The following is a 13,254-nucleotide window of genomic DNA, read 5'->3' as shown; positions in this document are numbered from 1 at the left end:
CTTGATTTCCAGGTGAAACTGTGTGACTTTGGTTTTGCACGCATCATAGGTGAAAAGTCCTTCCGCAGATCTGTGGTAGGAACCCCAGCATACCTAGCACCTGAAGTTCTCAGGAGCAAAGGTTATAATCGTTCTCTGGATATGTGGTCAGTGGGAGTTATTGTTTATGTCAGCCTTAGTGGCACATTTCCATTTAATGAAGATGAAGATATAAATGACCAAATTCAAAATGCTGCATTTATGTACCCACCAAATCCATGGAAAGAAATTTCTGGTGAAGGTAAGGAATGGAGTAAATTTGGTTGTATAATCTTGAATCTAAGCTCATCTTCTAAAGCAAGTTTCTCCTTCTGACAACTCTCCCCCAAACCCCGCCCCTCCCCCCAAGTTACTATCCTTTGAGCCTTCTCTGATTCTTTTTCACTTGCCACACATTCAGTCACTCACTGAGTTTTTGAGAAGTTCTTTCATGTTATTTAAAAGTATCCTTTCCCCTTTCCATTTCTTCAGCCTATCACCTTATACCTGGACTGTAGTGGTGCCCTTCTGATGGATGTTCTACTTTTAATCTTTCCCCGAAGTCTATTCTGCGATGGCCTCACAGCATTCACCTTTTTCATAGAACTCCCTGCTAACACCTTGCCCTGGGCTACAGGATAGCCTTACATTTCCCAACCCTCAACTCTTGGTTTCTTTTTAGTCATGTACTTCCTTCTTCTCTCCCAGAGGAGCCTCACACTTCAATAGTTAGTCCTACTCCCTTTCCTCAGTGTAATATTCTTTGTTCTCTCCTCCAAACTGTCTTTTTCCTTATCTCCTCCTTCTCTGACCACCCCCTTGGAAGAGTTCCCATGGAGTCCTGGACATCAGAGCTGGGAGGGACCTTCTGTTTCAACTCCCTCTGTGTTCAGATGAAAGACTGCCTTGTCTTTGGTCAGACAGGGATGCATTCGTTCTGCCAGAGCTCTTCCTCCCGTCTGTCCTTCTTGTGACTCTTCGTTGTCTTTTAGAATGTTTCATGCGTGAGTGTTTTGTTTTCCGAGCACTGAACATCTGGGCTTCTGTGGACCCTCCGCAGCCCCTAAAGTGCTCTCTGGGTGAGCCTGGTCCTCATCTGAGATGAGGTCATAGTGTGACCTCCAGGCTTGTGGGGAGCATGCTCTACAGGCTTTCTAGTCCCATAGAAGTGTCAGGGGGTCTTATGAGGAGAGGAGTTAGTGTGTCTAGCAATCCAGGTAGGAGTGTAGATCAGGAAGGACCAGCTGGAGTTAACATGCAGCTGTGGTGGCATGGCGAGGGTCCTGGGGAAGTAATTCTGGCAGGTGCAGGTCGTTGTATAAAGAGGTCTCTCTCTTTGACCGGTGGAAGACCAGGTCTGGTGTACATCAACGTTATTCAGGTGGCTCCAGGATTGGGGTTCTGGGAATATGATGTCATTGCATAGATCTGCTTCTCTGACCAGAAACCATGTTTTGTCCAGGATGATTCCCCTAGGTCAGCACTGGGTTGGGGATGCATACAAATAGACAAGGCAGCCCCTGCTCACTAGGAGCTTATGTTTAAATGGGGGGAGGCTCCAGCTGTGAGTCAGATGGGCCCTGTTGGGGCAGCAGCCGAGCAGACGGGGTCACCTCTTCTGGCACACCTTTCTCACTGAGCAGCTATTTTCAGTTTCTGGGGTTCTGTTCCAAGGACTTGTTTGGCAAGAACTCTTCTGGGTTTTGAGTCACTGGTGCTGCCAGCATGGTGCCTTGAGTGCCTGGTGGTACTGCCAGACCGAAACAGTTCTGGGGAAGAGGGCCACCACCACTCAAGCTCACAGGCTAAACTGCCAGCAGTGGTGGTTGGTCAGTAGTTGGTATTGGAGGGCTTGAGGAGGATAGATGTCTTTTCCAGAGTGACTGCTCTCCTAAATAGTTACTGCAGGGTCTGTGCTGCAAGTGTCGCTAATGGTTGGAGGGGCACACTACTCTTTCCAAGGTTTTGAGCTTCAGGGTCCTGAGCAATTTGAGTCAGACAGTTTTCCTTACTTGGCACATGCTGTCTCTTGGTATTTTACAGTTTCTCTGAGGCTAGTTTGCTTTCCCCATAGATTGAAGTAGATTGGCAGTTTGTGAGCCCTCAGGCATAAAAACCATGATTTTATTCATTTTGAAATGAAAATGAAGAAATTAAATTTATTCCTTAAGGAACACCTGTATATTAAAGAAATAAAAATGCTTAATAAAATTTGTACTTAAGTGTTATAAGAACTGGTTTGTTACATGGATTCATATTGACTATCTAGTCTTAGAGAATTATATTAAGTCCAAAAGAAATAAAATCTTAACCATTTGAAGATATCATTGAGCTCATCCAATTCCCTTCTTATCCAGTGCAAGAATTTATTTTACAGCATCCCAGATGGTCGTGGAATCTTTGTTTATACTTTTCTCATGAGCAGATTCTTGTGACCTCTGCTCCCAGATCTTTTGTTTTAGGGGGAAGGTCTGACTACATCTTCCAGTTTGAAGATGACTTTATTGAATCGAGGAGGATGGCATTTGTGCTTTCTATAATCTGGGTACCACTGCCTTAATCCATTGGCTCTAAAGGCCTGATCATTGTTCCTATGCTCTTTTTCAAGGCATGACTTATCCTGGAATTTAGCAAGAATATTCTTACAGGTCCACATCATTCCCATTGACTGATGATGTTATCATGCCCTTCTTTCATCAGAGAACTTTCTTCCACTTCTTTTTTTTTTGTTTGTTTTTATTTTTATTTTTTTACAAAGTAGTGGGATTCAGTGATTTACCCAAGATCACACAGTTAGGTAATAAGTGTCTGAGGCCATATGAACTCAGGTCCTCCTGACTCCAGGCCAAATATTCTATTTCCCTAGAGAACTTTCTAAGTGTTCACCGTAGTTTTTTCAATGCTTCCCCCCTCCCTCCCTCCCAGTTCTACACTGACATCATTTTCAATTGTATTGTTCCTATTTGACATCTAAAGCTTCTCAAATTCCTAAGCCACTCTACCTCCAGGGACTCTCTCTTGGGGCCAGAGCTCTATTTTCTCAAACTTTTTAGATGTTTTCTTTTCTGAGATCAAAGGGGAATGGTGTTCTTAGGAGACTTTCAACAGCTAACCAGAGAACTGAAGTACCTAAGAACTACTACTACTACTACTACTACTACTACTACTACTACTACTACTACTACTACTACTACTACTACTACTACTACTACCACTACTAGATTTTGCCTCTCTATACTTGAGATTTTTATTAAGAAAGCATCATTTATATCTGCTCTCTGACTGAACTATCTGAAATGTTCCCACAACTATTTTGCTTCTGTTTTGCTGATTTTTATTCCCTTCACCTTTTTTAAACCTTTCATTCTCATCACCACACTATTTTTTTATGGATTTCTATATTATTGAATGGTCCTTGTTCATTTTTTATCTTTCTTTTAAATAATTGTTAAATCACTGAACACATATTTATTAAATCTGTGTGATAGACAAGGGAGCTAGAGAAACAAAATAGAAATCATATCTCCCCTTACATAGTTTGCATTCTGTTGGGGAAGAACACATGTATAAATAGAAGAAAATGTCAAGGTAATTTGGATGGAGAAAGCACCAGCAGCAGGGGATCAGAAAAGGACTTCTGTAGAAGGTGATGAGTGCATGGAAGGGAAGCTGAGACTGAAGAGGCAGAGAGGAGGCATTGGGGGATAACCTCTGAAAGAACAGGAGAACCAGAGAGAGAGAGAGAGAGAGAGAGAGAAGACTGGAGTGTATTGTGTGAAGGAGTGACAGGTGATAAGGTTGTCATTTTGGATACTGGAGCCAACTTATGAAGAAAGGGAAATTATATTTGATCCTAGAGATTGTAGCTTTCTATTGTAGTTTATTGAGTCAGTCAGATTTACATTTTAGGGAAATCTCCAACTGTCTAAAAATCTGAAGGCTGCTGAAATGATTCCCATCAGAGGTGCTTGGGTTGTGGCCATATGAGTGGAAAGAAGGGGACAGATTGGAGATGTAGAAATGAGAAGACTGCAACAGACTAGATATGTAGTCTGAGATGAAGAGGCAAGAATGAGCTTTGGTGTCCTTGGGTGGAAATAGGGCGAATTGTTGTTATATTTAGACATGTTGAGTTTGAGATACCTACAGGATACTTCCAGTTCAAACTGCCTACTAGGTAGTTAGTTGATGGTATAGGACTGATGGTCATGAGATCTATGGTACTGGGAGTCATCTCCCTAGAGATAATATTTACATCAAAGGGAGCTAATGAGGTCACCAAAGGAGGGTTTAATCAGGAAAGTCAAGAGCCTTGAAGATGTCCCCACAGTTAAGGAGCAGGATATAGACTGCTGGGAGGAGAATCAAGGGACCAGTCTAACAAAATTCTAGAGAGGAGACAGTATCCCAGAATCCAGGCAACGAATGTTGTCTGATACTTTAAGAGACCAAGAAGAACAAAGACCATTTGATGGGGCATTGAACAGACAGTGGGAAACTGAGTTGCTACTCAGGTGGGGAGTCTAATTGCAGTAGTTTGAGAAGCCAGTGAGAAGAGACACAGTGTAGGCAGCAGGAAAAGAAGTTTTTTCTATGATTATGGATAAGAGAGGAGAGTTACAGGATGGCGGTTTAAAAGAATGGAAAAAGGATCAAGGTAGGATTTCCTTTTTAAAGATGAAGGAGATCAGGGCATGGGAAGCTAGTAGATAGGAAGAGCTTGAAGTGGGGGGGGGAGGATGGGAGCAGAGTAAGGAGAAGAGAGAAAACCTCTGGCGAGCAATATTCTAAGGGTTGTTGGAGGGGGGAAGCCCTATCTTCATCAGACTACAATAAGGGAAGAGAGCATGGGAGCTGACAGGGGATTTGAGGAAAGTCAGGTGGCTTCAAGACAAATAATATCCTTTTACTTCTAATCATGAGTACTATCTTACCAAACCATGGTACTACTTGTGAGAACATATATAATCCCCCTTTTAAAATAACTTTAACTTTTCTTCTTCCTTAGCAATTGATTTAATAAACAACTTACTTCAGGTGAAGATGAGGAAGCGTTATAGTGTTGACAAGTCTCTCAGTCACCCTTGGTTACAGGTAAAATTATATTCACTTGCAGTATCTTTGGTAGTCAGTCACTCATTGGCTGATAACGAATTTTTCGTTGTTGGGAAATAAAATCATTAGATTTTCCTCAAGCTCAAGGACATATTTCTCAAATTGATTTATATGGTGAAGTTGAATTGCAGGTCATTGATTCTGCTGAGATAGAAGTCTTGTCAACCATTTTCACAGTTGAGTTTTGCACCGTTCATATGAATGTATGAATGAAGATTTTGGAGGCTTTTGGTTTCCTGTTATTTCTTCATATTGGTCCTTAAGTATTATTTACTCTGCCTTCCTCTTGGGTGTGTATACCTTCCTGAGCTGGAATGTTGAATTAAAACAAAATGATGCTCCCTTTTGCAAACTAGTAAAAACAAAAAGTTCACGTTTGTAATTGAATAGAATCTATTTAAAATGTTTGACTAATAATGTATTTATCCTCATATCAAGATTTCTTATATTATAAGTAGATTGCTATATGGAAAATTTTAAGAACCAAAAGTATAATACAAAGAGGTATAATGATTACAGAAAAATGAACTAAAGTTCTGTAGTGATGCTATCATTTTTGAAGTCACCCAAATATTGGTTAATGATTACACATATAGGTTCTAAGAACTTTTTTCTCTTTGCAAAAACTGGAATGGGAAAATTACAGGACTCACCTCTACCAGCAAGAAGTATTTAATTACACTCAAGAACATGAGGCTCATATCTGAAAAATGCTTACCTTATTCATTAGAAACACGTACTGAAAAACTAGCTAACATTTGTTATGGTAATATTACTGTTAGTTGATTCTTAAATTGTGAAGAATCTTAGATAACTTGTGAAATTAGGGATAATTAATCAAATGAGGTAAAAAGCAAATGCTTGATAATATTTAGGATTTATTTTGAGGTTTTGGTTAAAGCATTGTATTTTTTTCCTCAGGATTATCAAACTTGGCTTGACCTTAGAGAATTTGAAACACGAATTGGAGAGCGTTACATCACACATGAAAGCGATGATGCCCGCTGGGAAGTGCATGCAAATGAGCACAACCTTGTGTACCCAAAGCACTTCATTATGGCTCCCAATCCTGATGATATGGAAGAAGATCCTTAAATTACCCGTATACCCATTGAAATATGGAAGATTTCCATTTATGATCTGATCATTGATCAGGCTATGTGATATTAATGACACCAGGGCTATAATTTGCAAGAGAAGAGAATTACAAAAGAATGAAAACAGAATGAAGAATTTTTGTGAGTTTTCTAGAAGTGTGTGTGTTAGCACATGCAATAATAATTAGTTTTTGTACTTTTCTATACCTTCAGTTACTATTGTTTTCTGGCATTTAAATACATTCTCCCTATTATGGGTTTTTAACATTATGGAAAACCAAGCTAGTAACCAATTATTTGCCTGATCAAAGTACATACAAATTGCAAAATTTGGATCTAGTTTAAAAGACTGGTTGGTTATTGGGACAGGCTTGCATTTAAGAGATCATTGGGAAACAATGAGCATTTGATTTGCTATTGACTCCAAACATTTATTTGACTGATTCTTGTAGGAGTTGAAGATTTCCCCTGTATGCATAAAAAAAGGGGATGACTTTATTCACTTTTCTTTTGAAAGTGAATCAAGCTTTTATATCAGTGATTCCCAACCTTTCTGGAGTTGTGACACTGTATATACTACATGGAAAATAATCTTTAAATTAGTGGATTAATTTTACTTTGAATATTTTGGAACACCTTTAGAGATAATGGAATCTACATGGACATCACAAAACCAAGATCACAAAACATTGATCTCAAGGCCAAGTTAGCAGGGTACTATTCTAATTAGCCTCGCTTTGGCTGCTCAATCCTTCCATTCTTTTAGTATTTTAAGATCTTAGTTAGGGGTCTAACTTTCATGTAGCACAGATCTGTCAGGTTGCTGCTACATAGGTTTGACTAAATTAAAAGAGACAAGTGTGTTAAATAAATGTTCACTAAGGTTATTAATGAGTGAAAGCTTTAAGTAGCACTCTAGGCCTTACCAGGTAGAGACAGCCTATCATGTGAAAGGTCACATGTTTAAATGAAGTACATTTGTGATTAAAACAGCAAACACCTTCTGCTAATTACAAAGTCACCTTTTTTGTCTCTGTAACACTTAATTATCCCAGGCTGTACCGCTGACCCTTGTGTATTTCCAGAGGAGTGCTAGAGCCAACTTTGACCCCAATTTTATAGTTTCAGTGTTGGCAAAGGCTGCAAGTCGGGGCTTAGGCTGGATTTCATGTTTTGTTGATTGTAAAAGTGATAGAGAAAAATGTTAAAGTGTGCCATGGATCAGCCTGTATCCTCCCCTCCACCCCCCCCCCCCAAGAGCCAGTTAACGCATTTACCAGCACATCCTTGGGTATAGCCCACTTGGAATATTTTTTTTACCAAATTTCTTAATGAAATTAACTGAAATATATGGAATAGCCTCTTAGGGGGTCCCCCACATATCTGCCAGCCTCTACTACTGTACAGCTGTCACCAGATGCCCTAGCAGTACTGGACCAATTCATTATAATTGAAGGAAATTTGATAAACTTGTGTAATTTATACTCATGGATTTTTGATCACAGTATCATAAATTTAGAGCTTGAAGACCTCAGAGGGGTGCAACCCCCTCTTTGCACATATGAGGAAGCTGGAAGTGATCTGCCTCCAGTCATACAGGCAGTATAGTGACAAACTGGAGCTTGCCCCCTGTCTTCCGACTTAGAAGCTGCACGTGTTTCCTGTTCCACCTTACTGCTCTCTGTGGTCCCCACTTATAGCTAGTAACAGCCCTAACTTGAATGGCAAGATTGTAAACTATAGTCAAAAGAAGGCACTCATTTCAGGTGTAGCCCTCCATTCCATCTGACTGATGAGAACAATTGTTTTGGGTTTTTTGCCCAAATATACACTTGTTCTCTACTTGTGTGGCTTCAAACCTTTTGAAACAGTTGCTGTCTCTAGAATACTCAAGTAATTAAGAAAAAAAAATCACACTGACCTATAAGAAATCTAATCACTCTATCTACCTTATGGAATCTAATGTGCCACTAGTGACTAGTGAAGATTTCTTTTGAATTCTGAAGAAACTTATCACAAGTCCAGCTGCATTTAAGGGGACAGAATATTCTGTACATTCACAGAATCATATAACTGGAAAGAAGACTCAAACCATTGCTATATCTTCCCTCACTCCAGGCTAGACTGCCTGAACATGGCCTTGAGAGATTTTTGATCCATTCTGAAACATCTGATCTCCCTCAGTAACTCCTACCAACTATCCACATTGAGAGAAAAAAAAGGTATTAAAAAATAACTTATGCTCCAGTGAAATAATGTTGTTTCTTTAAATTCCTTCAAAATTAGCCTGTTTTTTAAAATAAAAATTAGGGATAAATGAGCCAGATTATAATAGCAGATATGAGGAAGGAAGCAGATCTGGGCCACCAGGCCTATTGTTTCATACAAATGCAATGAATATTGGGTTCAGCTGGTAATGACCACACAATAATGTAAAAAAAATAACTGGAATGTTAGTTTGCTAAAATTCTGTACTCAAAACATTGCAAGCCATGAAATTAATTGCACTCTTTTTTAAATAAGTTTTAAAAAATCAATTTGCTATTGTCACTGTCAGATAATATGGAGTTGACTAAATTACTCCAAGTGCTGTATAATCCACATAACCTTTTTATCTTGAATTCAAGTTGTATTTGTATGAGAAATATTACAGTGTTTGCTAGAAATATTTGCTATTGTAATATATGAAGCCTATGACACTGTCTAGTCCTTTTTTTATATTTTTGTTACACCCTACTGTTTGTAAATAACCTCTTAATACCTTGGAAATAAACTGTATTTCCCTATTGATCATTTCCAGTGAGAAAACTTGAAGAACCCTCCTTTTTCTTCAGGACGCTTGAAAATACAAATCTTTCTTGTTTTATTTTTTACTTTCTTGGAATCTCAATAATGATGACACTCACTATTCTGGCAGGGGGGAATTATCTGGAACTGCTTCAGAATTATGGTACTCATTAGAAAAACTGATTTTAAAATCGTGCTAAAAGTAATTTTCTTATGTAACAGATGGGTAAGGATACAAAGGCTTAAACTGTCCTAATATAGTACAACAGAAGGCTTGAGGATGGTATTCTGCATCAGTTAATAAAATTCTAATTTGTGATCATTTCCACAGCTCTTAGTTCCCAAGGTAAAAATCCCTCTTATCTGCTTACCAGAGGACTTAGCATAGCCTAAAAACTTTTTAATAAGGAAATGTATTCTATTAGAGGGCAAAGATACATTCCCTAACAACATAAAAATTATAAACGGACAAGGTATATAGACTAAACTGTTAAATTCACTGGAACAGGAAACTCCTAGATAAAAAGGAAGCTCTGCATTCAATGCAGGGGAATACTTTTCTTCAACAGAGCCTTTGGATAGTGTCTTCAAGATGGTGTCAAAATCCAACATCATACCTAGGTCCCATTCTCATAGTAAATTCACTGTTACATCTAAAACATGAGAATACAAATATATTCATATCCAAATACAAATAACACATCCAAATGTACAATTTCAATATTTCATTATGACCATTTTTAAAAGCAAGCCCATCAGAAGTTAATTATTTTTATTAAAAGAGCTGAGATAATTTACATGTAGCAGAAAGTTAAAAACTAAATTTGTTTAGTCTTATCTTATGGAAGGACCTCAAAAATGGGAAATGAGGTTTTTTGGAGGCAGAGGTGAGGACCATGAGGAGAAGAGTCCAGGCTTGAGGTTTCACTTCCAAATGAGTTCTCCAAAGCCAGCTACTGGCGGAGGTAAAGATTTGGACTGGGGTGTGTCACCACTTGAAAGTCTGTGATGAGGTAGTAAGGCAAAAAAGTTGAATCGTTCTCCCATCTTCTTTGGATTCATTAGCATATCATAACCATGGATTAACTGTTGCCGTGTAGTAGCGTCTCTTGAATTGTCTAGAAGAACCTGAAAAAAATAAGTTTTTCTTAGCAATAAATATTTTGTGATGTTTCCCCAAAGAGATTTACCAACTGCCTGACACTAATATCAAAGAGAGGAAGGCACGCACTTAGGGGCCATTTTTTGGCACCAATAGCTGATTCAAGTCTCCAAGAAATTTCTTTAATAGTTTAGAATTCTGGTTTTTGTCTCTATTCCTTCTCTAGAAACACAAAATAAGGATGTGAGAGAAGAATTTAGGAGTAAATGCAACAATTCCTGTATTTCTAAGAAATAAATGTTCTCATTTGGAATGACATTTTAAATAGTACACTAATGATAGTGTAAAGTAACTACAGTAGTACAACAATATCATAAATCCCATTAAATTTCATCTTTTATGATAAAGACTGCAAATAGGCTGGTTTGGTCCCTCATTTTGCAGAAGAGCAAACTGAGGCCATAAAAGAAAGATGAAGTGACTTGCCCAAGGGCAGCAACTGATTTACAGCAGAACTGGAGCCAGAAGCCAAATCTTCTTTACATTTAAGAGATTTATTTTTTTAATTTTTTTAAAATTAATTTATTTTTGAATTTTACAATTTTTCCCCAAATCTTGCTTTCTTCCCCCATGCCCCACAGAAGGCAGTCTGTTAGTCTTTACATTGTTTCCATGCCATACATTGCTCTAACTGAATGTATTGAAAGAAATCATCTCCTTAAAAAAAAAAGTAGAATATAAGAGATAGCAAGATTACATAATAAGGTAATTTTTTTTTTTAATTAAAGGTAATAGTCTTTGATCTTCGTTCAAACTCCACAATTTTTCTCTGGATACAAATGGCATTCTCCACCACAGATACCACAAAATTGTCCTTGATTGTTGATGAAATGAGCAAATCCATTAAGGTTGATCATCGCCCCCTTGTTGCTGTTAGGTTGTACAGTGTTTTTCTGGTTCTGCTCATCTCATTCAGCATCAGTTCATGCAAATCCCTCCAGGCTTCCCTGAATTCCCATCCCTCCTGGTTTCTAATAGAACAATAGTGTTCCATGACATACATATACCACAATTTGTTCAGCCATTCCCCAATTGATGGGCATATACTCAATTTTCAATTCTTCGCTACCACAAATAGAGCTGCTATGAATATTTTTGTACAAGTCATGTTCTTACCTTTTTTCATGATCTCTTCAGGGTACAGACCCAGTAGTGGTATTGATAAAGGGAATGCATATTTATTATCCTTTGAGCGTAATCCCAAATTGCTCTCCAGAAAGGTTGATGAGTTCACAGCTCCACCAACAATGCATTAGTGTTCCAGAGTTCCCCCATCCCTTCCAACACGGATCATTGCCCTTTCTGGTCATATTGGCCAGTCTGAGAGGTGTGAGGTGGTACCTCAGAGATGTTTTAATTTGCATTTCTCTAATAAGTAATGATTTAGAACAATTTTTCATATTACTATGGATAACTTTGATTTTTCTCATCTGTAAATTGCCTCTGCATATCCTCTAGCCATTTGTCAATTGGGGAATGGTTTTGTTTTTTTTAAATTTGACTCAGTTCTCTATATATTTTAGAAATGAGTCCTTTGTCAGAAATACTAGTTGTAAAAATTATTTCCCAATTTACTACATTTCTTTTGATCTTGGTTACAGTGGTTTTGTCTGTACAAAAGCTTTTTATTTAATGTATCAAAATTATCTAGTTTTCTCTATCTCTTCCTTAGTCATAAACTGTTTCACTTTCCATAGATCTCACAGGTAAACTATTTCTTGATCTCCTAGTTTACTTATAATATTGTCTTTTATGTCTAAGTCCTGTATCCATTTTGATCTTATCTTGGTATAGGGTGTGAGGTGTTGATCTAATCCAAGTTTCTTCCATACTAACTTCCAATCTTCCCAACAGTTTATATGGAAGAGAGAGTTTTTATTGCAATAGTTGGACTCTTTGGGTTTATCATACAGCAGATTACTATAATCATTTCCTGCTATTGCACCTAGTCTATTCCATTGATCCACCACTCTGTTTCTTAGCCAATACCAGATGGTTTTGATGACTGATGCTTTATAATATAATTTTAGATCTGGTAGGGCTAAGCCACCTTCTTTTTGCACTTTTTTTCATTAAATCCCTGGAAATTCTTGATTTTTTATTTCTATACATGAATTTACTTAGAATTTCTTCTAACTTATTAAAATAATTTTTTGGACTTTTAATCCCAATTGGTAGGGCACTAAATAAATAAATAGTTGAATTTAGGTAGAATTGTCATTTTTATTTTATTAGTTTTGCCTATCCATGAGCAGTTGATATTTGCCTAGTTTTTTTTAAATCTGATTTTATTTGAGAGAAGTGTTCTGTAGGTGTTTTCAGAGTTTCTGAGTCTGCCTTGGCAGGTAGACTCCCAAGTATTTTATATTGTATGAAGTTATTTTGAATGGGATTTCTCTTTCTAGCTCTTGCTGCTGTATCTTGCTGTTATAGAGAAATGCTGAGGATTTATGAGGGGTTATTTTATATCCTGCGGCTTGCTAAAGTTGTTAATTGTTTCTAGTAGTTTTTTTTAGGATTCTCTAGGTATACCATCATGTCATTTGCAAAGAATGAGAGTTTTGTTTCTTCCTTCCCAATTCTACTTCCTTCAATTTCTTTCTCTTCTCTTATTGCTGAAGCTAACATTTCCAACACAATATTGAATAGTAGTAGTGATAACAAGCATCCTTGTTTCCCGCTCTGATCTTATTGGGAATGCCTCTAGCTTATCCCCATTGCATAATGTTTGTTGCTGGTTTCACATAGATACTGCTTATCATTCTAAAAGTTCTCTAGTGTTTTTAGTAGGAATGGGTGCTGTATTTTGTCAAAGGCTTTTTCAGCATCTATTGATATAATCTAAGAGATTTCTTTAAAGTAATATTAAGTAAGATTTACAAACATGCAGTGGTAACAAGAAATTACAAACTATTACCTTCAATCGAACATCAATGCCCATATTTTTTAAAAAATTATGTTGTTGTATGGGTCCCAAGGAGGCCACTTTCCCTTGAGTCATTCTCCGCAAATAGCTGAAGTCCACATCAGCAGTTAGGTCTGCTGTGCCTGGGGCAATTAAGACATCATGAAGCT

The 13,254-nt window shown here is 37.7% G+C and overlaps 2 protein-coding genes across 5 annotated transcripts in view; one reads left to right on the top strand and one right to left on the bottom strand.

The window, feature by feature from the left end:
* Window positions 1-11,486, top strand: part of PRKD3 (protein kinase D3) — a 143,724-nt gene extending 132,238 nt beyond the window's left edge. Inside the window, exons 15-17 of one of the 2 annotated variants that reach the window (XM_074203921.1) lie at window positions 13-280; window positions 5,027-5,112; window positions 6,055-11,486. In XM_074203921.1, coding sequence (XP_074060022.1) covers window positions 13-280; window positions 5,027-5,112; window positions 6,055-6,228 — 528 coding nt within the window. In that variant the 3' untranslated portion in view covers window positions 6,229-11,486. The remainder of the gene's footprint in view (window positions 1-12; window positions 281-5,026; window positions 5,113-6,054) is intronic. The other variant, XM_074203929.1, reaches the window with a different exon arrangement.
* Window positions 7,428-13,254, bottom strand: part of NDUFAF7 (NADH:ubiquinone oxidoreductase complex assembly factor 7) — a 26,007-nt gene continuing 20,180 nt past the window's right edge. For all 3 annotated transcript variants that reach the window (XM_074203945.1, XM_074203939.1, XM_074203954.1), the window contains 2 exons: window positions 13,097-13,254; window positions 7,428-10,145 (listed from right to left, as the gene is read on the bottom strand). The exon at window positions 13,097-13,254 is cut by the window's right edge and continues 16 nt beyond it. In XM_074203945.1, coding sequence (XP_074060046.1) covers window positions 9,942-10,145; window positions 13,097-13,254 — 362 coding nt within the window. In that variant the 3' untranslated portion in view covers window positions 7,428-9,941. The remainder of the gene's footprint in view (window positions 10,146-13,096) is intronic.

This window comes from Macrotis lagotis, chromosome 1, assembly GCF_037893015.1.
Source record: "Macrotis lagotis isolate mMagLag1 chromosome 1, bilby.v1.9.chrom.fasta, whole genome shotgun sequence".
NCBI classification, from domain to species: domain Eukaryota; kingdom Metazoa; phylum Chordata; class Mammalia; order Peramelemorphia; family Peramelidae; genus Macrotis; species Macrotis lagotis.
The sequence above is the reverse complement of the archived record's forward strand: the minus strand, read 5'-3'. Positions and strand labels throughout refer to the sequence as shown.